Raw genomic sequence first — 21,552 nt, 5'->3', positions numbered from 1 at the left:
TAAGTAAAAAATAATTTTCTAAAACAAAAATTAGTGAGAAAAACCTCATTGTTTTACACTTTAACAAATCTGTTTAATTTGGGGCTTGATGGAAGGCAGCTAGACTCCCATATATGCTCCTGCATTCAGCCTGTTATGCTATCACATATGGCTTGTCCTCTAAAAAACTCTGCTGTATGTTCGTGAGAGAAAGAGGGTGAATATGACAAACTATTTCCTAGTATGATAGAAATAGTTTGAATGTTGTGGACTCCTGAAAGATTCTCCGGGATCCCTGCTCAGTCACGGTGATGATTCTTTCCACTTCTCAGTGCACCCCTCAGACACACCCCTGTCCCAGCAGCTGCCTTTGCCTTCTCCCAAGTTTTGTCTGCAGGAGGCGGTCTTGTCCAGGGGGAAGGCTGTGAGCAGGATGGACTGATCAAATCCTGCCACCTCACTTACAGACTGTGTCCTTGGGCTTTGGGCAAGCTGCTTAATATTTCTCAGCCTCTCTTTTCTCCTATATGTATAGAGGTGGATTTTCCTCCAGGTGGACATTGTCAGGTTCAGGGAGACCATGAATGGTGTGTGTCTCTCTGCACACTTCCATCCCCCAGAAGCTGGCAGGAAAGGACAGGGTAGATGGAGTTAGTCCTGCTCTACCCCTAGGTTCCCTACTCCTGAATAAGGCAGTGGTTGAACAGGGGGCCTGAGCCTCAGAGGAGGGACCTGTCAAAAGGAACCTGCTTGGATGTCGTAAGAGTCATGGATTTGGAGGGCAAGTGCCTGACCCTTTTTTGCTGTCAGTTCCCAGGGTTATGAGGCATTAGGCAAGGAGTGGGCTCTGGCCTCTACCTCTCACCAGTCAGGCTAAGGGGTCTCGGCAGTCCTTCTATCTTTAGCAAGGTCGGGTGGACTTCCTAGGGAGACTGCTGTGGGATATGAGTTGATTGAGTCCTGCCACTTCCAATGCCAGCTGTGGGCTGGTCTGTTTTTGAGACATGGTCTGGTGCTGACCTGTGGGAACACCCCGACCCCACACCTAACCCTACCTTCTTCCTGCTCAAACTCCCCAGGTTTGGTCTTGGTAAGTCCTGTGTTTGCAAACTTATTTCCCTATGGTATTTGGGTGGAATGCAGAGGGAGGTTGCTGCCTCTTTTCTTTCCTTTCCCCTCCATTTGCCCAACTAGCGGGAGCTGCAGGAACCCTGACAAACCTTCTTGACTCCTGTCACCCCCAGCCCTGCTAACCCCTGCCTCACCTCCTCAGAGCAGTGCCAGTGACCTGGGGAACATGCTTCACCTTCACTCAGCATAGCCCAACCTGGTGCTTGCTCACACATCTGTGTGGGCTGAACTCAGGCCTCAAGTTCTCTATGTTTAAGGCCCTTTCTTGTGTTTTATTTTATCTGATTTGGCTTTGTGTGGCTTTCCTTTCTTTTGTACTAATGCTTCTTTCTGATCTTATTTGCATTCAAATTACCTCGCCAGGTGGTTCACCAATCAGAGGTAAGAATGCTGTCCGTGCATCTCTCCACACCACACCTCCGCCACTGCTGTCACCTCCACTCCATCCCGTCCAGTCCGTCACCTCCCCATCCCCATCCCGACCTCTCCAGCCTCTTCATTTCCAGCTCCAGCCCCCCAACACCACCAGCCACCACACACCTCCACTCAGTCATTCCCTCCTGTGGACTCATTCATTGCAAGTCTGAGTTGTGGAGAAAGTAGCGGAGCCCTGCCTTGGATGGCAAGCCCTGCTGCCCACACCTTCCAGGCAGCCCCACAGAAGGGACCCAGCTGTCTCCCACAGTGAAACCCAGCTTGCCCCTAAGGCTGGCCATAAATGGAGATGCTTCCTATAGATTAGAGAGCATAGCTAAACCTCACCTTTCCCTTTGAACATCTTTTTCTTGGGGAATCTCAATTATTACTTGACTTCCCCTTTAGTGTCTTGGTCCTGTAGTCAAATAAGAATCATCCCTTAAGTTCCTTCAGCCTTGCATTGACTAGAAGAAATATTCATTGCTTAAGACTTGAGATACTGGGATAACAACAGAGAAATAAACAGGCTCAGACATAACTAGGTCCCCTGACCTATCAGCTTGGAGTCCTGCCAAGCTACATTCATGTAACAGGTCCTGCAAACTAGTGGTTAGAAAGCAGATTCTGGATTCATTGGATCTAGGTGCAAGTCTAACTCGCCACCTGTGTGATCTTTAAAAAAAAATTGACCATCTCTCATTTACTCCTCTTTGAATTAGGGCCAAGGCCACCTACACACGGGTCCATCCAAATTAGAGGAGAGAATGATAATGTGAATGGCATCTTGTAAAACTGTGGCTTTTGTTTTTAATCCTGTTATTTTTCTCCCCACATTCCTCAGTGTTTGTGGGTGTATCTTGGCCTTCAGAGTTCAAGGCCAGGGTACTCAAGGCAGAAGTTCAGGGTGGGAAGGGAAGTTGCCTTATTGCCATCACCTGAGGACAGGACTCACTTCACCTGCATCCCTCCAGATCTCCCTATGCCCCTCAGGTTCTCCCCACACATCCACTCAGCACATTCTGACTCTGTGCACTCCCTACTGCTGGGTCTTGGTGTTGGTATCAGATTTGGGGGTTTCCGTGTTCAGGTAGTCACAGGGTCTGTGTTGGGGCTCCTGACCAGTCTTAGGCTTGTGTTAAAAGGCAGCTTCCCCCTCCCATGGGCTGGAATCCTACCCAGGCAACACTTCCTGCCCCCAGCCTGTGTTACTAGCCACTCAGTCTCCCTTGAACCCCTGCTAAGCTGACCTTAGGGCAGCCCCCACCAGTCAGGGGCCTGGCCCTCACCTGCTTGAATGAACATTTTCTGTAACAGTGTCCATCCATCCCATAAACATGACCTTTTGGGGGTGCATCAGGGCCGTTCTTGCAGGAGATGGTATTTGGCATGTGCACTAGGCTCTGATACTCCCTGATGCCAATGGGAGGTCTGAATTCAGAACCACAGAAATAGGCCAGTCCTTTGTCCTTCATTGGTGGCACTCCCTCTCCCTCCAACTCCCAGCCCCTTGGTTGTTCATAGCCCCTCTTGCTGCCCAGGGTGTAGATGAAAGAGGGATGCCTGGTCATAAAGGGGCTATAGCTTGCACCCACTGTGGTGCTCCCCTTGGGCCTGGGCTGTGAGAACATGGCTTGGAACTCTTCCTGTGGCTCCTATTCAGTCCAGTTATGTGGGGCCTAGCAACTTCTGTTTGTCCTGTGTAGGTGTGATCATCAGTCACCCCAGGTTCTGGGGTGGGGGTGGGGACTATTAGGGTCATTCGGGTTGTTCTGTGCAGGAGGTGGTTTTCTGTCAGACTGTGTCCTGTGGGGATTATTAACTATCCGTTGGACTGTCCTGTGTGGGTGTAATTGTCTGTTGGACTGTTCCAGGGAGGGGCATGTTGCTTCTGTGCCCCATGGGTTTTACTGTCACCAATAGCTTGCCCAAAGTATTCTCATAGTTTTTTTAAAGTGTTGGTTACTAGGGCTGGGAGCTGGCCAAGGCAAGTGGTTTCACCCCTATTCTGGCCCTCTACCTTGACTCCCCTACCTGGACCAGCCAGGACTGGCCCGAAGCCCCAGTTCCCTCCATCCTCTGGGAAGGTTTTTTCCAGCTGCGCTCCCTGCCCCCCACCCCCCACAGTCCTGGCTCCTGTCTGTCCGTCTGTGGCCAGAGCAGCCCCTCAGGGTGCTGGCCAGAGTGGGAGCTGCAGCCTCCATTAGCCTCCTGAATTATGCAGGAGCCGTGGTGGGTCGAAGCACTTTAGCAGGACCAGGCTGAGGAAAGGAGCCGGAATGGGTGGGGCCAGCAGCATGGGGTGAAGTGGGAGGGGAGGGTGGGGGCCAGAGCAAAGGCTGTTGGACAGCAGGCCCCTCAGGCAAGCCCTTTCCTTCCTGGTGGGCACCAGAGCCTCAGGTTCTTACCTGATGAGGGCATTGCATGCTTAGGAATCCCAGGTGGGCAGGTCTACAGGCCACTCTTGCACCTGGCTCCAAGTTGCCGGCAGGCCTTGTGTTCAGAAGCACTAAAGGCGTGATCACTGGTAACAGGCTCCAGGACTGGCAGGAGTGTGATGGACACCTAGTGGAATTGGGAATAGGGTGCATCCCCTGCTGGAGCAGAGTTTGGCCCGCAGAGTGGGTGGGATTGTGCTCCAAAGCACAATCCTTGGTTGTAGCCTGGAGGTTAACTGGCTTTTCAGGGAGAGTTTCCTGGAAGCAGTACAGGTGCCAAAAGGTGTGGCCCAGGAGAGCTGCAACATCTGGTCGACACAAACCACAGACGCTGTCAAGACCTCATGTTCCAGGTCACATTCAACTTGGCCATGGCTGACCACTCTATTTGTGTTCCTACAGGTGCCTTGCAGATTGAGAGCAGCGAAGAGTCAGACCAAGGCAAGTACGAGTGTGTGGCAACCAACTCAGCAGGCACACGCTACTCGGCCCCTGCAAACCTGTATGTGCGAGGTAAGAACTTGGCAGTGCCTGGCCTCTATCACCATGGAGCTGAGCTGCACCTGCCAGACATGCCGCCTGGAGCCCTTGGTGCAGACACTCAAGGGACTACCATGGGCCCAGACTCTCCTTTCCTTCTCTTTTAGCGGCAGTGGCAGCAGCTCCCATTGGGTAGGCTCATAGTGTCTGCCACAACTTGCCTTCCTTCCCTGCAGGCCTTTGAGGAAGCAGCCCCTCTTGGGAGCATTTGTATTTCTTGTAGGTCCTTGCTGCGTGGGCCCAGAGCCCTATGGGAGTCTGGAGCATTCCAAGTGGACTTCTTGGTGTGTGTATTGTGTGTGGACCGTGTATGTGCAGGCCAGTGCAATTTGCGTGTGCACACCTGGCCTGGCTTTTCTCCAGTCTGTCCTCCTGCCTACTCTAGCAGGGTGGGCTCTTGGACCACTCTGGATTTTGAGGCAATCAGTCTTCAAATGGACCAGGTGAGCCTGACCCTTGGGGTCTTCCTGGAGGAGGCTGCTATTCTGTATCATCAGCCAGACCCTTTGTGTAGGGGGTCAGACTAAGGCAGCTGTGAGTGCCTGCAGGTACATTGCTTTGGGTGAGCACCTAGTGTGTTTGCGTGTTCCTTATTGGGATTGAGTGAATTGTGTGTTCTTCAAAGTCTAGGTACTTGAAAGAGGGGAGCTGGAGACTTGTTTTGGGGTGTGAGTTCTCTGATATGCTCACAGCCTAGAGGCAACCAAAGCCAACTATCTTTCCCCTTCTTGAGAACACACTAGGTCTTGTGTGACTGGTGCCCCGGAAGGACCCCTAGAAGGCCTTCCTACCCACCACTGTCCCTTACTTAGCCCTCTTGCACAGTGGGATGTCACTAGAAGTTAAACCGTCTCTTCTCAGGGGGCTTGTAAAGGAAAGTGAGGCAACATCGCCTCAGTGAGAGCAAATGCTCGGTGCCATCTTAGAGGCCATCTGACTGTCCCCTTTCCCCTCCCCAGTGCATGGGGCAGGGGTGATGACAGTTGGCCTATGCTATTCTTTGGGGCCATTTGATCAGACTTTGGTGAATTCAGAGAGGCCAGAGAGAATTAGTCCATCAGCTAACAAGTACTTATTAAGGGTCTGCTATATATCAGGGCAGAGGGTAGTTATGGAAAGGCCACATGCTGCCTGCCTATTTGGTGACCAGTCAAGCTGTGTTAAGAGCTGTTTGTGATAGGCAAATTGTGCTCCGGAGACAAGTGAAGATGCTTCATGGGAGTTAGGATGGGAGGTTGCCATCTCCCTGCTCGTTGTTAGGTGTCTCAGCTCAGCAAGGCTCAATTGAGCTGACCTTGTGCCTGTCTTCAGGATCAGGAGCCCAAGAACCTCTCAAATGGCTGAGAGGAATGGAGCTTTCACCCCATGCTGATCCCTCTAAGAGATTAGCAGCTGGAAAGACCCTTCTCAGTGCCCAGTCTCCTCCCACTCCACCATATCATGAATGTGTGTGCTCTCAACTGTGTGCTTTTCCTAAAGACTGTAGTAGGGCTGGGATTTCAGAGGTCCCAGGCCTTAACAAGGAAAGCCCTGTCTGCATGTGGCTATGTGAGGCAGAGGAGAGGCCCAGAAGAGCCACCGTAAACAATAAGCAAGCTGTGCAGTGTGGCCCTGTGGACACATTTTTGGGAATAGAACTGCAGAGGCACTACTGAAGCAGAAGGCTCAGACTAGAGAAGGATGGACTCTTCTTGTCCTTTTAGTTGGGAAGTCACTGTCTGACTCACTGTCATCCTGGTCTCCACCCTGGAAGTGAGACAGTGGTTCTCCTTGGAGATGGGCTAAGCGGGCAGCTCAGGCCCTGAGTGACTCCTTGGAGCATCCCTGTTTACAGTGCCCCTGCTGTCCACATGTGGTGGGTTCAGGCAGGACTGACTGGATCCTGCCATGGCCTATACCCCCCACCAGGTGTTCTTAAATTCACCTTCCTGGCTCCATTCCCAAGACTTTTTTGCCAGGGAATGTGGGGGTTCCTTTAGTTTCAGCTTATTTTTCCAGGGATGCTAAAACAGCCAACCTTGCTTCTGCTGTTCCCCATGCCCCATGGGCCCTAATTAAATATAAGGACAACTCCAAATCCTCTCTTCCCAGGGTCTACCTCATATCAAGGCCCCAGCTAACCTACACCTGCCCTCCTTTGCCGAGCGTAACCTGTGCTGTGGGCCCAGGACAGGTTACACCTTTCTGATAAGTCTTCTGCATACTTGAAAAGTCTTGCTCCCTAAGACCCTCTCCTCTTGTTCCTGGCAAAGCCCCCTTGCCTTTCACCCCAGCTCCTCTGGGACAAGCCTGTATTGTGTTGGCCCCCAGTTCTATATTCTAAACCCTAGTTGTGGGCAGGCAGCCATGGCAGAACCCCTCTCAGTGCTAGCCTGCCTCTGGCCTGTGCCCCACCTGTCCCCCAGCACAGTCTTCCAGGCTTCTTTCCATTGCAGACTCGTGTTACCCTCCAGAGGGCAAGGCCACCTCTGGGCTTCAACTCTGTCTAGGCATGAGCCTCTCTGTCTAGGTGGGTGTGGACTCTAGCTGCAAGGTTCCTCAACCTCAGCACTATTGACATTTTGGACTGGATAATTCATGGTTGAGGATAATTCTTGGTACCGTACATAGTTAGATATTTAGGAGCATTCGTGGCCAGCTAAATACCAGTAGTCAAATCAACCTGGATAACCAAAACTCTTGCCAGACATCACCAAGTGTAACCTGAGGAGAATTGCCCCAGTTGAGCCCCCCTGTTCTGGATCAACAGTCTCATGCTTACATTGTCTCCATCAACTCTGACTCTCCGCTCCTCTGCATCCATTGAGCCCTGGGCCTTGTCTCTTCCTCAGACTTGGCTTTAATGTCTGTCTCATATTCCTCCTCTGTTCCCCAAACTCTCAGGGCTCCTACTGCCTCTCTGAGATCTTGTGGCTGCTACACTGGATGGGACAGGACGTTTAAAACTCCCAGCATTCCAGCAGGCCTGTAGGAAGCACCTGAGAGCCAGTTGCCCTGCTGCCGTGAGGAGGCGCTGGGCGGCGGGGGGTGGCGGGTGGGGTGCCTTACACAGTTACATCTGACTTTGTTCACAGTTGGCCGCAGTTCCACCCACAGTCTTGCAGGCCCAGGCACGCTGGGTGAACCAGCCTCTTTCTCCGTCACCATCTGACTCCCTCCTTGAGTGACTCATTCTCTCCTTCCATCCACAGTGTCTCTTTCTTCCAGCTCTCAGGCGCACAGCTGCCAGGGCCAGAGTGGGACCCCACCCTCCACAAAGCCTGGCCTACCTACACCACGTCCAACAAATTTCCCATTCTCTGCAGGGACCTGGCTGCTGGGCTGCAGCTGTCTGAAATGGACTGGAGCTGATACCTCCTGACCTTCCTCCCCACAGGCGCCCAGATGTGCTCCTCACACTGGTGGGGTGCAGCATGAGGCTTTCTCAAGGCGGCGGGGTTCTAGTGGCTCATATGCCTTGGTGGGTTTGTGGGCTGGGTGGGCCCTGACCCCAGAGCCCAGTTCACCGGGTCTGTCTGAGCCTTGGGGTGTGCGAAGCATGGGGACTGGCCCATGCTCCATTTCCACCCCTCCTGGTTCTGCCTTTGGTGTCCCTGGCACCTGCCATTGGGCCCCAGCCCTGTCCACCATGTCCTCCATGAGTCCTGAGTCTTTTGTGAGCGGCGTGGTCCGTGTGCACCTGTGTGCACGTGTGTGTGTGCGAGGGGGCACAGGAGTCTTGTCTCGTCTCCGTGCTGTGTGGGCAGATGAAGGTTGGCCTGTTTTTACTCTCTCTGTGTTTCTCCTTGTCTTTTTTTTATTCCCTCCTCATCCTCATCGCACTCTGCCATCAACCCAAACTCTCATCTCTCAGATCAGCGAGAAGGTTGGTCCTTTTCACTTCTTATCCATCTACAGTTCGCCCGTCGACGGGATATTCCCGTCAGTTGGGACCAGCGGGCTTGGTCAGCTCCCTCAGACTCACTCCAGCTGTGCCTGCCCGCCAGTCGGCCCTGCTTGTCATTGGGTCGGCAGGCAGGCAGGACCAGGGATGGGTGGGTAGGTCCCCGGCCCTGCATGTTTCTGCTGCTTGAGTTCCTGATGCACCATGTGTCTGCATGTTCCCTTAGTGGGCTCCTCTGCTGGAGTGGTAGAGCAGGCATGGCGCATGGCATGAAACTATGCCATCTTTGCACTTGAGCCAGGCCAACTATCTTCCAGGTGGTTGTGGGGATGCTGTGTTTAGAGGAAGCTGTAAAGGCTGTAGTGTTTGACATGTACTGGGGGTGGTGAGACTTTCTACAACCTCCTCACTTGTATACAGGCCACGTTTGCCTGTGCAAAGCCAGAACTACTGGTAGACAGAATGGGCTGTCCCTTGGAGATCTTGCAGCACCAAACAAAAGTCCCATAATGTCTGCCTTGCCCTTGAGGACCCCAAAGCCCTTACCAAGGCTCAGTGAGGTAGACCAGGACTGGCTAGTCTGAAGCAGAGGCCAGCACATCTCTGCCTCGGGGAGCTAGCTAGGTGTCCATGGAACAGGGCAAGTGGCATCATCTTGGCTCACTGAGGAAGTCTTCTTCATTGTCGTCTTTCTTCTCTCCAGCCAGATCGATTTTAAGGTCATGCCCTCCACCCAAGCCTCCTGGCACCCTGTCTGTCTGAGGGTGGAATGTAGTTAGTCCAGCTAATGGTCCTTAGCCCTTGGTACTGGATGTTCAGACCCAAGTTGCTTACACCTAAAGTGACTGAGCAGTCAACTACAACTTAGCAAGGCCATGTGGGAGTCTAGAAATGGCCCCCAAGTTGGCCTCATGTTGGGAAGGGCCTTCTGCAGACAACCCAAGCTCTTTCCAGAGCAGTTCCTTTGGGGCTCAGTTTCAGCTCCACCCTTTGAGCCAGTGCTGGGCTGGCAGTCATTCACGTGTCACGTGGTCTTACAGGGTCGGTGGAGTCTCTCCTGTTCACTGGGCTTTGGGGATTCAGGGCAGAAACATAGGACAGGCTGAGTGAGCCCCAGAGAGCAGACCTAGGTCACCTGTCCCCCCTGCACCATGCTCTGTGGCTTGAGTTTCCTCGGTGAGGGAGAGGGAGCCAGTCAAGAGGAGGACTGCAGCCTGGGCTCAGATATCAGCCCTAAGCATCCATCCATATGCACTCCCGAGCTCTGGGGCATTTCGGTTACACCATTTCGCTGACCATGCGGATCTGCCAGGGCGTTCAGAAAACAATTGTCGACAGACAGCCCAGCCTGCAGCCACTCTGGCCCCCACACCCCTTCACCCACTCTCTGGGTCCTTTATCCCTTCTCTTCCCCCATCCCACTCCCCACCCTGTGGTCCCACCAAAAATAAGCATAGACACAAATATTTAATGGGAAGGAGAAATGAGTTTCTAAATATTCTGGGGGGATTTGCCGGGCTGGTAATTTGTTTGGTGCTGATAATTGCATCTTACATTTTTCCAGCTTTACTTAAAACTGTGTGCCGGGTGCGCCAGCATTTAATTACTGCTCTGCGGCAGCCACAAGGTTATTTATTAAAGAGTTATTTTATCTTGATACAGTGGATCCTGCCCCTTATCCCCTCCTTAATGTTGTGTTATTTTCATCAGAAATTTCCGCGAGTGAATGCAGATTGCGGGGCTGCCTCCCCCTGCGATTAGGCTGTCACTCCACTGAATGCTGATGCCTCTGGGCGCCGCACCGCCCTATTATAGGGGGTTGTCAGTGCAAATAATTAGACTTAAAAGTTACATCTGAAATATAATCCAGAAATGGCAGGGCCCTGTTTTGGAAATTGTCTATAAAATGTCAGCACTAAGGATGCACGGGGAACAGTAATAGACCAGCATTGTTGGAGCCTGAGATTAAACCCTAAGTGCATTTTTCCCAGCTCCAGTTTTTCCTTCCCTGCTGTTGCTTCTGTCAATAGACTGAGTCCAGGGTGAGTCCTGCGTCTTTGGAGGCCTTGTGCTTGTGACAGCAGGAGGAGAATGGTGGGGTTGTTGCAGTGAGGCATCAGCCTCTCCTGGCTGTTGGCACGGGGGTGGCTATCTGGGCAGGTCTAGGACCCAGGGCCCCGTTGCCACTTGGGATACCAGGAGGTTGTCTCTTGCCCCTCTTTTCCCTACCCTTGCCTCTGTGGACATGCTGACCTCTCCCAACACGTGGGATGAGATGTCTGAACTCCAGGAAACTGCACTCCAGGATTCCTTGTATGTGACTAGAACCTGGTGCCCCTATGAGAGTGGAGGTGGTTCTCCTAGGGGCCTCTTGCTTGGTGCTAGGAATCACCTAAGGGTCACATCCAACCTCACCCTCATCTTGAAGTTTTTCCTACTACCTGCATCCAGGAGGGGGAAAATAAAAACAAAACCATTTGAAGTGTTATTTCCTTCAGGGAATCAATTTTCTGACAGTGGATGGAGTTGGAGGCTTTTGAAGGAGTGGCCCAGGAGATTGACACAATGTCCAGGGCCAGTTTACAAGGTCTGCATTTGGCCTGAAGACCTCATCCTCCAGGGACTAATTGGGGGTAAAGTCCATTCAAGTGTCCGGGCTGTTTAGGTTCCGGCCCAAGGTTTATTGGCCAAGGCCCTACTTTCTTTTTTTGGAGCTTTTGGTTTCAGTATCCAAGGACCCAATCTGGCTTCAGGATTCTACCACTGACCAGAGTCGAACTTTCAGCCATGACCTCTCTCCCCTGGCACAGGCTGTAGAAGCCCCACTCTCATGCCAGCTAGAGGCGCCTCTTGCCAGCCTTGGCTAATCCTGAAGCTTCTCCCCATAACCTTCTGGGCCTCTTTTCAGGCCTGTCAGCCAGGGCTCTAAAGGGTGTGAGCTTTTCACAACAAAAACCTACTCTTATTACATATGTAAAGGTAGGCATGCCCCTTCAAGTGTTAGTGTTGTCTATCCCCTTGTCTATAATCAGAACGTGGCAACATGGGACCCTCCCCGCACACTAGTGCTCAAGTAGCTTCTCCTCAAACCTGTTTTCATGCCCCTCAGCAGGAGGAGATGGGACAGATACTGGCCAGGAGGACAGAGACCTGGTCAGCCTTAGCTGCTCCTCTGGGCTGGACCCCTCCCTTCCTTGTCAGGCCTGGGCCTGGCCTGCACACAATCCTCCCTGTCTGTGCCTCACCTTCCAGCACCCGCCCCTGGGGCTGGCTCTGGAGCCCAGGGAGTGCCTACACCCCAGGCTGGTGACAGTTCTGTCTGTCTTCTGGCCTCACCTTGTGCCAGTTGAAGGACGTGCTGAAAGGAGACTGTGTGTTGCTGTGAGGCACTTGCGAGCCACGCCCCAGACCCACCTGTTTGCCCTGAGAACTACTGTGTCTGTAACATGGTGTCGTCGTCATCAGTGTGGACTCCCAGCATTAGAACAGATGACAGAAACCAACTTATACCAAAAGCAGAACAGGGAGTCTCTTGTTGAAAAACTAAAAAAAAAAAAAAAAAAAAAAAATGGAGTAGATTTGATGTTGGACAGGGCTGGAGCCAGGTGTTCATGAACAGTTTGGTCAGGCCTTTCTCTTAGCTTTATTCTTGCTGCTGACTTCTTTGTTCTCCAATAAATACTCCTGTGTGTTGAGAAAGGTGGTCCTGGCCTCTCCAAGCTTAGCTACCCTTGCAGAGAGTGAGTCTGCTGACAATTTGTACAAATGTCCAAACACTGTTTCTTGTTAGGCAGATCTGGGCCATACACTTCGTGTGCCACAGATAGGAGCTGAGATGGCTCACCTGTGGAAAATGAGAGTGGGGCTGGGGTGGAGCTCAGTGGTAGAGTGCTTGTGTAGCACACGTGAAGCCCTGGGTTTGAATCTCAGCACCGGAAACAGGAATATAATATTGCTGATTCTGGGAGAAGGAAGAACTCTGGATATCTGCAAGACAGCCAGAAACTCCACGTGAGCCTGGAGACAGACTCAGCCAGTGAGCTGATCATCAGGGCCTGCTCAGGGAACTGCTGGTGTTGTGGTTCTGTCTGGAGGACCCCGATTGAGGCAGGCTATGGGAGGAGTTGAACCAGGTGCCGAGCAAGATCTTCTTGTCCCCTGGTAGAGGAACATTGAGGAACCATGCAGGAACTTGGTAGGGGAGTGGACAATTCATGCTTTCCTGTCTGTGAAGGGCCAGTTGAGGGCAGGCAGAAAATGACATGGCAGGTGGATCAGTGAAGACTCCACTACAGTTACCCAGAGGGGAGAGAGTAGTGGCTTGGATTTGGTGGTGGCAGTTACCCATGTATTTGGACAGAAATAAATAGATTTGAAAGATATTTTAAGCAGCAGCATTAACAGGACCTGGTGATTTGCTGAACATCTTGGTTCTGGGTTTCAGTTTTGAACCCTGTGGGGTCAGAGGTGGGATCTGGTGATCTCTGTAGTAGCTTTCAGATCGGATTCTGTGGTCTGGGGCTGGGTGAGGTGCTCCTGATGTGGTACCCCGGGTCCTCTGCATGCCTGGGATCTCCAGAAGGATCCTCAGAGACCAGCACTCTTAAGTAGTACCCTTGAGTCCCTTAGCCTCACTGCCTGCCTTCTTCAACCCTGTGTGTAAGGGTGCCCACATAGGACACACCCAAGCCTCTGCCCACCAGCTGCACGACCTGTCTGCATGCCAAGCATGCCGTGCATGGCTAAGTCTTGCCTGCCTTCCCTCTCTCTGCATGCTCTGAATGTCTGCCAAGCTTGCGACTTCGGGGGTGGTTCCAGGATGCATCCTGGACTCAGAAGCTCAAAACAGCTTCTGGCCAGGGGAGTCCAAGGCTGGAGGTGGTGGCCAGGCACAGTCACCCTCCCCCTTGAGACCTTTGTTCACTGGCGCAGGGAGCCATCTGTTTGGCACCTTCATCATGTTACTGCCATCGTCATGCCCATCCTGCCCGCGGACCACGTCCCTGGCCCGCCCCAGCCCCTTGCCCTGGCCTAGCCCTACTGAGAGGCAGCCCTTCTTCTTGGGTCCCAGGCTGTACCTTAAGCACAGCCAAGGCCTGGCAGGTGGTCATTCACTTCCTCTTCTCTTCCTCTTGGGCCACAGCCTGGAGGTGGAGGCAGTGACTACATAGAAGGAGGCCATGTTACTCCCAGACTGACCCTCTGCCCTCCCGCAGCCATGCTCCAAGGACCCTCATCCCAGGGCCTGCATTTCTCTCACTGGTGTCCCAGCCAGTCCCCCTGGAGACACATGGGGAGGTGGGTCAGGAGCAAGCAGGGGCAGCCACTGAGGGACAGCCTGAGTCATGGCCCTGGCCAGGTCTGGACCTTGTGCTAAACCTATGTGTGACCTTGGGCAGACAAGACTTTTCTGGGCCTTGGTTTCCCAGGCTGTAAAACAGGAGCTTGGTTGTGAGAGCTCTCATTACGATATTGTGTTCCAGACGGTCCCTGAGAGCAGGGCTACCTCTAGCCCCAATGCACTGTGGGAGATGGCGAGCCAGGGCCCAGTGATGGCACCCCTCCTGTTTCTGAGTGTGGGCTTGGCTCTGACAAGGGGGACTTCCTGGATGAGGGGCCCCTGCCCTTTCATCCACCCTCGTGTCCTGCCCGGCCTGTGAGTGCCTCTCTCCCTCCTCCCGCAGTGCGCCGTGTGGCTCCTCGTTTCTCCATCCCTCCTAGCAGCCAGGAGGTGATGCCAGGTGGCAGTGTGAACCTGACTTGTGTTGCGGTGGGTGCACCCATGCCTTATGTGAAGTGGATGATGGGGGCCGAAGAGCTCACCAAGGAGGATGAGATGCCTGTCGGCCGCAACGTGCTGGAGCTCAGCAATGTTGTGCGCTCTGCCAACTATACCTGTGTGGCCATCTCCTCGCTGGGCATGATTGAAGCCACAGCCCAGGTCACAGTGAAAGGTGAGTGTAATGGATGCTCTGGTGGCTAGTGCCCTGCCTTGTTGCAGAGGACTCTAGGAGACCCTGGTGTCTGTGACAGGTGAGTATGAGCTGGCTTCTGGGGAAACATCCAGGGCTTTAGATGGCATTACCATTTCCTGAGTGCCCTAGCCATGGGGTCTTCTGGGTTCTGGGAAGGAGGAGGGATTTCTGTTATCTATAATCTGAATGAGAATAGCTAGCATGCCTTGAGTACCTGGGTGGCAGGATCATGCTAGTAAGCATTTTATTTTGCTTTGTTTTTTAATTGCTCTGAGAGAGAGATGCTCTTATTATCCTAGTTTTATAAGTGAGAAAATTGAAGCACAGAGAGGCTATGTCATTTGCCTAGGGTCAAACAGGAGGAGCAGACAGCACAGGAATGTCAGTTGTGGTGGTCTAAATCTATAGCCCACCTCCATAACCACTACATACCCCGGAGTCAAACATTCCCAGCAAGAAGGTTGTAGAAATGGTAGCTAAGCAGCAAGGAGTGGATTCATTCTGCCTGGGGCATTGGGCACAGGCACATGTATGTAACATGTATATAACACTTATGTAAGGGAATTTCTGCTTGGTCTATTATTTGCTTCTTCTCTGATCCATTCTCTGTTCTGTAACTTGTGGGGGGTTTTTTTTTGTTGTTGTTGTTGTTGTTGATGGACCTTTATTTTATTATTTTATTTGTTTTTATGTGGTGCTGAGGATCTAACCCAGTGCCTCACACATGCAAGGCAAGCACTCTACCTCGGTACCATAACCCCAGCCCTTGTGTGTTTTTTTTAAAGACATAAACCAGTATCTTATTATCCTCCCTCTTTTGGAGTCAGGACCCTGTGCATGCTAGGCAAGTGCTTTACTGCCAAGCTGTACCCCTAGCTCCATGTCGCTTGCTTTTAAAAAAGAGAGAGAGCTTTCAGTGGCTTCCATTGCTCTCAGGATATATAGATCAGGATCCTCACTGTGGTCCCCCAGGGCCTGTTGGCTGCCAGCTTGTTAGTTCTCTCACTGGAATGTAAGCTCCATGAGAGCAAGGTTGTAGCAGCATGGCATTGTGGTTCCAGGGCAATGCTGGCCCTTGGTGGGTACCATCTATTCATTGAAAGTGTGGACCTGGGACATATTTAAACTAGGGCATGGGGTCTGTTGGGGCTAGTGGCTCCATCACTCAGGATAATCTCCCCTGCCCTCCTCCTGTCACACATACTTGCCACTGGTGTGTGCAGGTGAGCTCAGAGGCAAAGCTCTGCTACCTGGTCTGGATGCTTTTCATCCACGGGCAACTTCAGAGTCTCCTTTATCACCTCTGGGTCTGTTTGTTAGGTGAATTGGGGGGGCCTATGTGGGACTGCAGTGAGTATGAGTCTCAGGCATGACATGTTACATACTAAATGACCCCAAGCCCTGGGAGCACTAACAGGCCTAGCTATGGTCCCTCACTAGGTGCCCTCAGAGGTCATTGTGAGCTTTTCAGGCCATTATTCGAAGTGGGATATACTATGCTGTCCATACTAGGTGGTCTTAGATGATGCCCAAGGTTATGATTGGTTCCTGGGGTCACGACCTTAGGCAGCCCTGAGTCATCTGCTTTGTCCCCAGCTTTGCCGAAGCCTCCGATTGATCTTATGGTCACAGAGACAACTGCCACCAGTGTTACCCTGACCTGGGACTCTGGGAACTCAGAGCCTGTATCATACTACGGCATCCAGTACCGTGCCACTGGCACAGAAGGCCCCTTCCAGGAGGTGGATGGTGTAGCCACCACCCGCTACAGCATTGGTGGCCTCAGCCCTTTCTCAGAATATGCCTTTCGTGTGTTGGCGGTGAACAGCATCGGGCGAGGGCCACCGAGTGAGGCCGTGCGGGCACGCACGGGTGAGCAGGCACCCTCCAGTCCTCCGCGTCGCGTGCAGGCCCGCATGCTGAGCGCCAGCACCATGCTGGTACAGTGGGAGCCACCTGAGGAGCCGAACGGCCTGGTGCGCGGATACCGTGTCTATTATACTCCAGACTCCCGCCGCCCCCTGAGTGCCTGGCACAAGCACAACACTGATGCAGGGCTCCTCACCACTGTGGGCAGCCTGCTGCCTGGCATCACCTACAGCCTGCGTGTGCTCGCCTTTACTGCCGTGGGTGATGGCCCACCCAGCCCCACCATCCAGGTCAAGACGCAGCAGGGAGGTAGGTTGGGGTGTCTGCTGACTGGACAGCCCACTGCAGAGGTGGGGTGAGCTGGGACTGTGACAGGCTGTGCCGCTGGGAGTGGGTAAAAAAGGTGCCATATTCCATAGATATGTGGTCACTTGGGATGCAGGACAAGAGTGTGAGAGTGAAGCTTGCTTTCCTGGGCGCCCCTGCTGTTGGGGGTGTGGTGAGGCTGACAGTGCCTGGGGTGGGGTGTTGCAGTGCCTGCACAGCCCGCGGACTTCCAGGCTGAGGCTGAGTCGGACACCAGGATCCAGCTTTCATGGCTGCTGCCCCCACAGGAGCGGATCGTCAAATATGAGCTGGTATTCTGGGCAGCAGAGAATGAAGGCCAGCAGGTGAGCCACAAGGCTGGGAAGGGCACAGGGTGGAGGGGGCTCCTCCTGGTCAGGGAGTCTAATTGGCCCACCCAGGCAAGATTTTTTGGGTTCTGTGGCTCACATGGGCATATTCTCTAGGGTTTCTCCTTGGAGTTTTGACGCACACTGCCTGTGTGGTTCTGTAGGCTTTGCCACCCCTGTGCTTCAAGTCTGCCATTGGATCTCCTAGGCTCTGTGACTCAAGTGACCTTGACACAGCTCAGACGTTTCCTTGGGGTCACGTGGCCCATGTCTGTGAAGCACTCGTGGCATGGGCCAGCCATGTTTTCTTGTAGGGTCCACGTGACCTGTGTGGAGCCAGTCCTGAAGCCACAGTGTGTCCCCGGGTGCAGGTTGCAGCCTGCGTGGGGAGCAGCATCTGGCCTTGGAGGTCAGAACAGTCAGTGAGTGCTCCCTGCTCTTCCAGCACAAGGTGACCTTCGACCCCACCTCCTCCTACACTTTAGAGGACCTGAAGCCTGACACGCTGTACCGCTTCCAGCTGGCTGCCCGCTCAGATGTGGGTGTGGGCGTCTTCACCCCCACCATAGAGGCCCGCACAGCGCAGTCCAGTAAGTGTCTTCTGAGACCACTGCCTGTCACCTCTTGCTGGGGGGCACACAACACACATACCCTTCCCTCTTGATCAGGTGGGTGGTCTACTCTGATGGGTCTAGCACATAACTCTGGTCTGGGCTCTTAAGTTTGGACCCCAAGAATGAGACAGGTAAGTGCCCCTAGTCTGTATCCAGATGGTGGCTGTTCCCCCTGCTCCCTGCCCAGCCTTTTGACCCTCACCTGCCCCTGTACCCCCTCACCCAACCCAGGTAAGTTCTATGTCTGTGACTCACTTCCATCCTCCATCCCGCTCACACTGGGTCACACTAGTGACTTGGTGGGCCAACCATGTCCCAGACTTTTTTTGGTGGCTGTCTTCCCTCCCTATGTCCCCACATCTCATCCACCCTATCCCCTTCCTCATAACCTCACCATGAGAGTTACCATGAGCTGTATAATACCTCTGAGCCTACTGCACTTGGGGACAGGTCTGTGACAATGTGTTTTAGAGATAGAATGTGCCCCATGTCTGTGTGTGGGACCACAACATTCACATGACAACTGATTGGCATTGTATTTTACTGTATTCTGCCTGTGTGAGACTCTGACAGTGTGACTGCATGTGAGATACCACCTGACCATCTGGCTGTGCAGCCCCTTTATGCGTGTCAGTGTATCCTGGGTGTGGTTCCCTGTGACTCCGTGGTGACCCTGTGACCATGTCTGAGGGTCTCTGGAGCTCTCTAGATGACAGACTGAGAGAGCGTGTGTGTAACTCTATCTGTGATCACCCAACAAGAATGGGCCACTGTGTCAAGGCTTTCTATTTGATAAGATGGCAGTGGGTGTGACTGGCTGTGCACCATGGGACTTAGTGACCACATGTAATGACCATAAATATGCAGTATCTGTGAAGTCTTTATGATGTGGGACTGTGCATAACAACTAGTGGTGTCCAGAGGCTGACTGTGACCTTGTGTTCGTGGATTCATTCTAGAAGCGTCTAAGTGCTGCTGGGGGCCAGGCCCCATGCATAGTGCAGGCAAAGGTGGGAGCCAGCTGGGGAGCAGGAGCAGTGAGCATGGCAGCCGACAGGCTGGGAAACCGGGAGGGCAGATGATCAAGGGTGAGCAGGAGATCATTGTAGCCAGAGTGGCTCCTAGAGCCATAGCAATCCAGCCCTAGGGATAGAGGACTGGCTCTGGCTCTGTGAGAATGGACAAGACAGATTGAGATGAAGCAGAAGACCACTTAGGAGGTTCTGCAATAGTCTAGGCAGAAGGTAAAGGGGCTCAGATGAGGTGGTGTGGCAGATTAGAGAGATCTCTGGGGTGTCAGCTGGCCCAGATTTGATAATGGATAACATGATGGGGGGTTGAGGGAAAGGGAAGCAGAGGTTCATCTTATTACTGGTTTGTGAGTCCTACAAAAAGAGTGCCACCACCAGAATAGCAAATGGACAGAGCAGGTTTGAAGAGTATGTCTAGTTTCAGACATCCAAGTTCAAGATGCCACATGCTAGCCAAGTTGGGGTACATGGCCAGTCCTGGGATGGAAGAGGACCTGAAAGACGGAAGTGGGAGGAAATCTAGAGAGAAGTGGTTTGGAGGTTACAAGAAAAGGAAGTTTCAAGCGGTAAACCAGAGGCTGCTATGGAGTGGCCAGGAAAAGGAACGTAGGCCTTCCTGCTGGATCTGGTGGTGTGGAAGAGTGGGCCTGGATGAAAGTTGTGGCATTGTGAGGACTGTGTGGGAGGTGAGGAAGTAGGACAGCAAGCTCAGATGCTGTCAAGAAGCTCAGTAATGAGGGGGACCGTGGTAGCCAGAGGAGGCTGTGGCACTGAGGATGATGTTTTCTTTTAAGATGGGAAAATTTCAAGCATATTTAAATATCATTGGGAGAGAATCAATAGAACAAAATAGGAAGCTTAGTAAAAGAAGGGTAACTGGTGGAGTCTCAGGAGATGGAGGGAAAGTAAGGGCAGACATGGGTGATGGGAGACCATGGCCTCAGTGTGGCGTGAAAAAATAGGTGCAAATGCACATAGGTGGGTGGCTCTGGTAGCAAGAAATGACAGGAGCTGCTAGTGGAAGGCATGGTCACATGCTGGCAGGCAAAGGGGGCTAAAGGTTTGGGGTATGTGGAGAACGTTGATTGGGTCCCATGCCAAGTAGCAGAGTTAGCCCATAGAGAACAGACACCAGCAAGCAGCACAGAGGTCCTCAGGGAGACCACTAGGGACGGGCTCCTGGGCAGCAGCCTCCGTGGAGAGGTGGCTTTTTTGTTTGTTTTATCTGCTCTGGTGCTGCCTCAGAGAAGGCAAAGAGTTGTCCTCTTACAGATTGGTGTGGGCCAGGTGGAGATGGAAAGATGAGGAAGTGAGAGAGGTTGGGATATTGGTGAGAGTAGTCAGCTGGTGACCTTGGAGTTGAAGCTGGATAATAAGGGCAGCAAGGATGGCAGTGGATGGATGGTGGTCTGAGGGCTGAAGAGTGCTGGGGGCCTAGGGACAGCTAAGCTGGAACAAGAGGTGGGGGTCTGCCCAGTTTTGGAGGTAGGGTCCTTCCCAGCATTGGCGGTGTACAAGGCAGAGCCATAGCCATGCAGGGGAGAGGAAAGCCCTAGAGATATGGGGCTCTGGAGCCAGTGAGTCAAGGAGCTGCTAAAGTCACCCAGACACAGGGGTGGTGACAGAACTTGAGATGGAGAGGAAGCCTCTGCATTGGCAGCAGTTTCCTCAGTGGACATACGAGTCTGGAAATGTAACTGGGCATGTCAGGGACACATCTGCCTCCTGAACCCCAAGGAACCTGTCGGGTGACAGCACCTCCACTAGGTACTTTTTCTCTAAACCCCAGGGGCTACTGGCCTTCTGCAAGACAGGAGCTGTATTCTCCGTATTCTGATGCACACTGTGCATGTGTTGTGCAGACAGCATATGTATGGGACAGACGTTGTTAGAACTCCATATGCATGTGTGAGACACTGTGTGAGTGAGACAGGAGAGAGCCCATCATAGTTCAAAGAGAGTCAGGCTGTCCTCTTGACAATGTGGCAGCCTGTCTAGAGGGACCCCCATGATGGCCCTTTCAGCACTTGAAGTAGCCTGTCAGGGTGAGTCTCCCGTCCATTATGACTTGGTCACCATGCCTGTGATTCCCCACCCTCCATCTGCCTGCTTTCCCCCCATTTGTCTTCCCCAGCCCCCTCCGCCCCTCCCCAGAAGGTGACATGTGTGAGCACGGGTTCCACCACGGTCCGGGTAAGTTGGGTCCCACCGCCAGCGAACAGCCGCAACGGCATTATCACGCAGTACTCCGTGGCTTATGAGGCGGTGGACGGCGAGGACCGCGGGCGACATGTGGTGGATGGCATCAGCCGTGAGCATTTCAGCTGGGACCTGGTGGGCCTGGAGAAGTGGACGGAGTACCGGGTGTGGGTGCGGGCACACACAGATGTGGGCCCTGGCCCGGAGAGCAGCCCGGTGCTGGTGCGCACCGACGAGGACGGTAGGTGGTGGTGGCAGGAGGAAGGGCGGGGGAGGGGAGGCACACTGCCTCAGACACCACCCACCAAGCACCCAGGGCCTTTCCTTTTCAAGCCCCTGCAGATTCTTGTCTCCTGGTACAAACTTTGTGGTCCACACTGGGGAAATGTAGCTGATGAGACAACCTATGCCTAAGTCCCAGGTTTTGGGCTTTCCCCAGGGCAGCTGAAGTCTTTAAAAGACTATGGTAGGAGAAGCAGCCCCACCTAAGATTCAAGAGGTCAAAACTAGGAAGATTGCTGCAAAAGACTCTCAAAGTAGAGTCAGCGTAACTCAAGCTTGGCTGGACATTGGCATAATGTGGAGGCCCAGGAAGAGTTGGTACAGGTTGTGCTGACTTTGAGATAGCTGAAGGCTTGGTGCCTCACCTCCACCTATTCCCTCACATCTTCTCTCCACCCAAATGAGGTAGCCCTGCCAGAGGGGTTGGCCCGGCCGGTTATGGGCTCCTCCTTGTGGCAGGGAGTGGATTCTTCACCAGGATAGACGCCCTAAGGAAATGACATTAGGTCTTTTCCTGGGAGAG

At 53.1% G+C, this 21,552-nt stretch overlaps 1 protein-coding gene across 7 annotated transcripts in view; it reads left to right on the top strand.

Moving 5' to 3' along the window:
- The window catches only part of Ptprf (protein tyrosine phosphatase receptor type F), an 83,262-nt gene that overhangs the window by 37,750 nt on the left and 23,960 nt on the right, over positions 1-21,552 (top strand). For 4 of the 7 annotated variants that reach the window (XM_058570816.1, XM_046468560.2, XM_058570815.1 and 1 more), the window contains exons 7-12: positions 4,365-4,475; positions 14,070-14,339; positions 15,957-16,538; positions 16,764-16,900; positions 17,349-17,493; positions 20,683-20,988. In XM_058570816.1, the coding sequence (XP_058426799.1) occupies positions 4,365-4,475; positions 14,070-14,339; positions 15,957-16,538; positions 16,764-16,900; positions 17,349-17,493; positions 20,683-20,988 (1,551 nt within the window). The remainder of the gene's footprint in view (positions 1-4,364; positions 4,476-14,069; positions 14,340-15,956; positions 16,539-16,763; positions 16,901-17,348; positions 17,494-20,682; positions 20,989-21,552) is intronic. The other 3 variants (XM_058570818.1, XM_058570817.1, XM_058570819.1) reach the window with 1 other exon arrangement.

The sequence above is a fragment of the Marmota monax genome, unplaced genomic scaffold (assembly GCF_021218885.2).
Source record: "Marmota monax isolate L192 unplaced genomic scaffold, Marmota_monax_Labrador192_F-V1.1 WCK01_AAM20220418_F8-fsc00008, whole genome shotgun sequence".
Lineage (NCBI taxonomy): Eukaryota > Metazoa > Chordata > Mammalia > Rodentia > Sciuridae > Marmota > Marmota monax.
The sequence above is the reverse complement of the archived record's forward strand: the minus strand, read 5'-3'. Positions and strand labels throughout refer to the sequence as shown.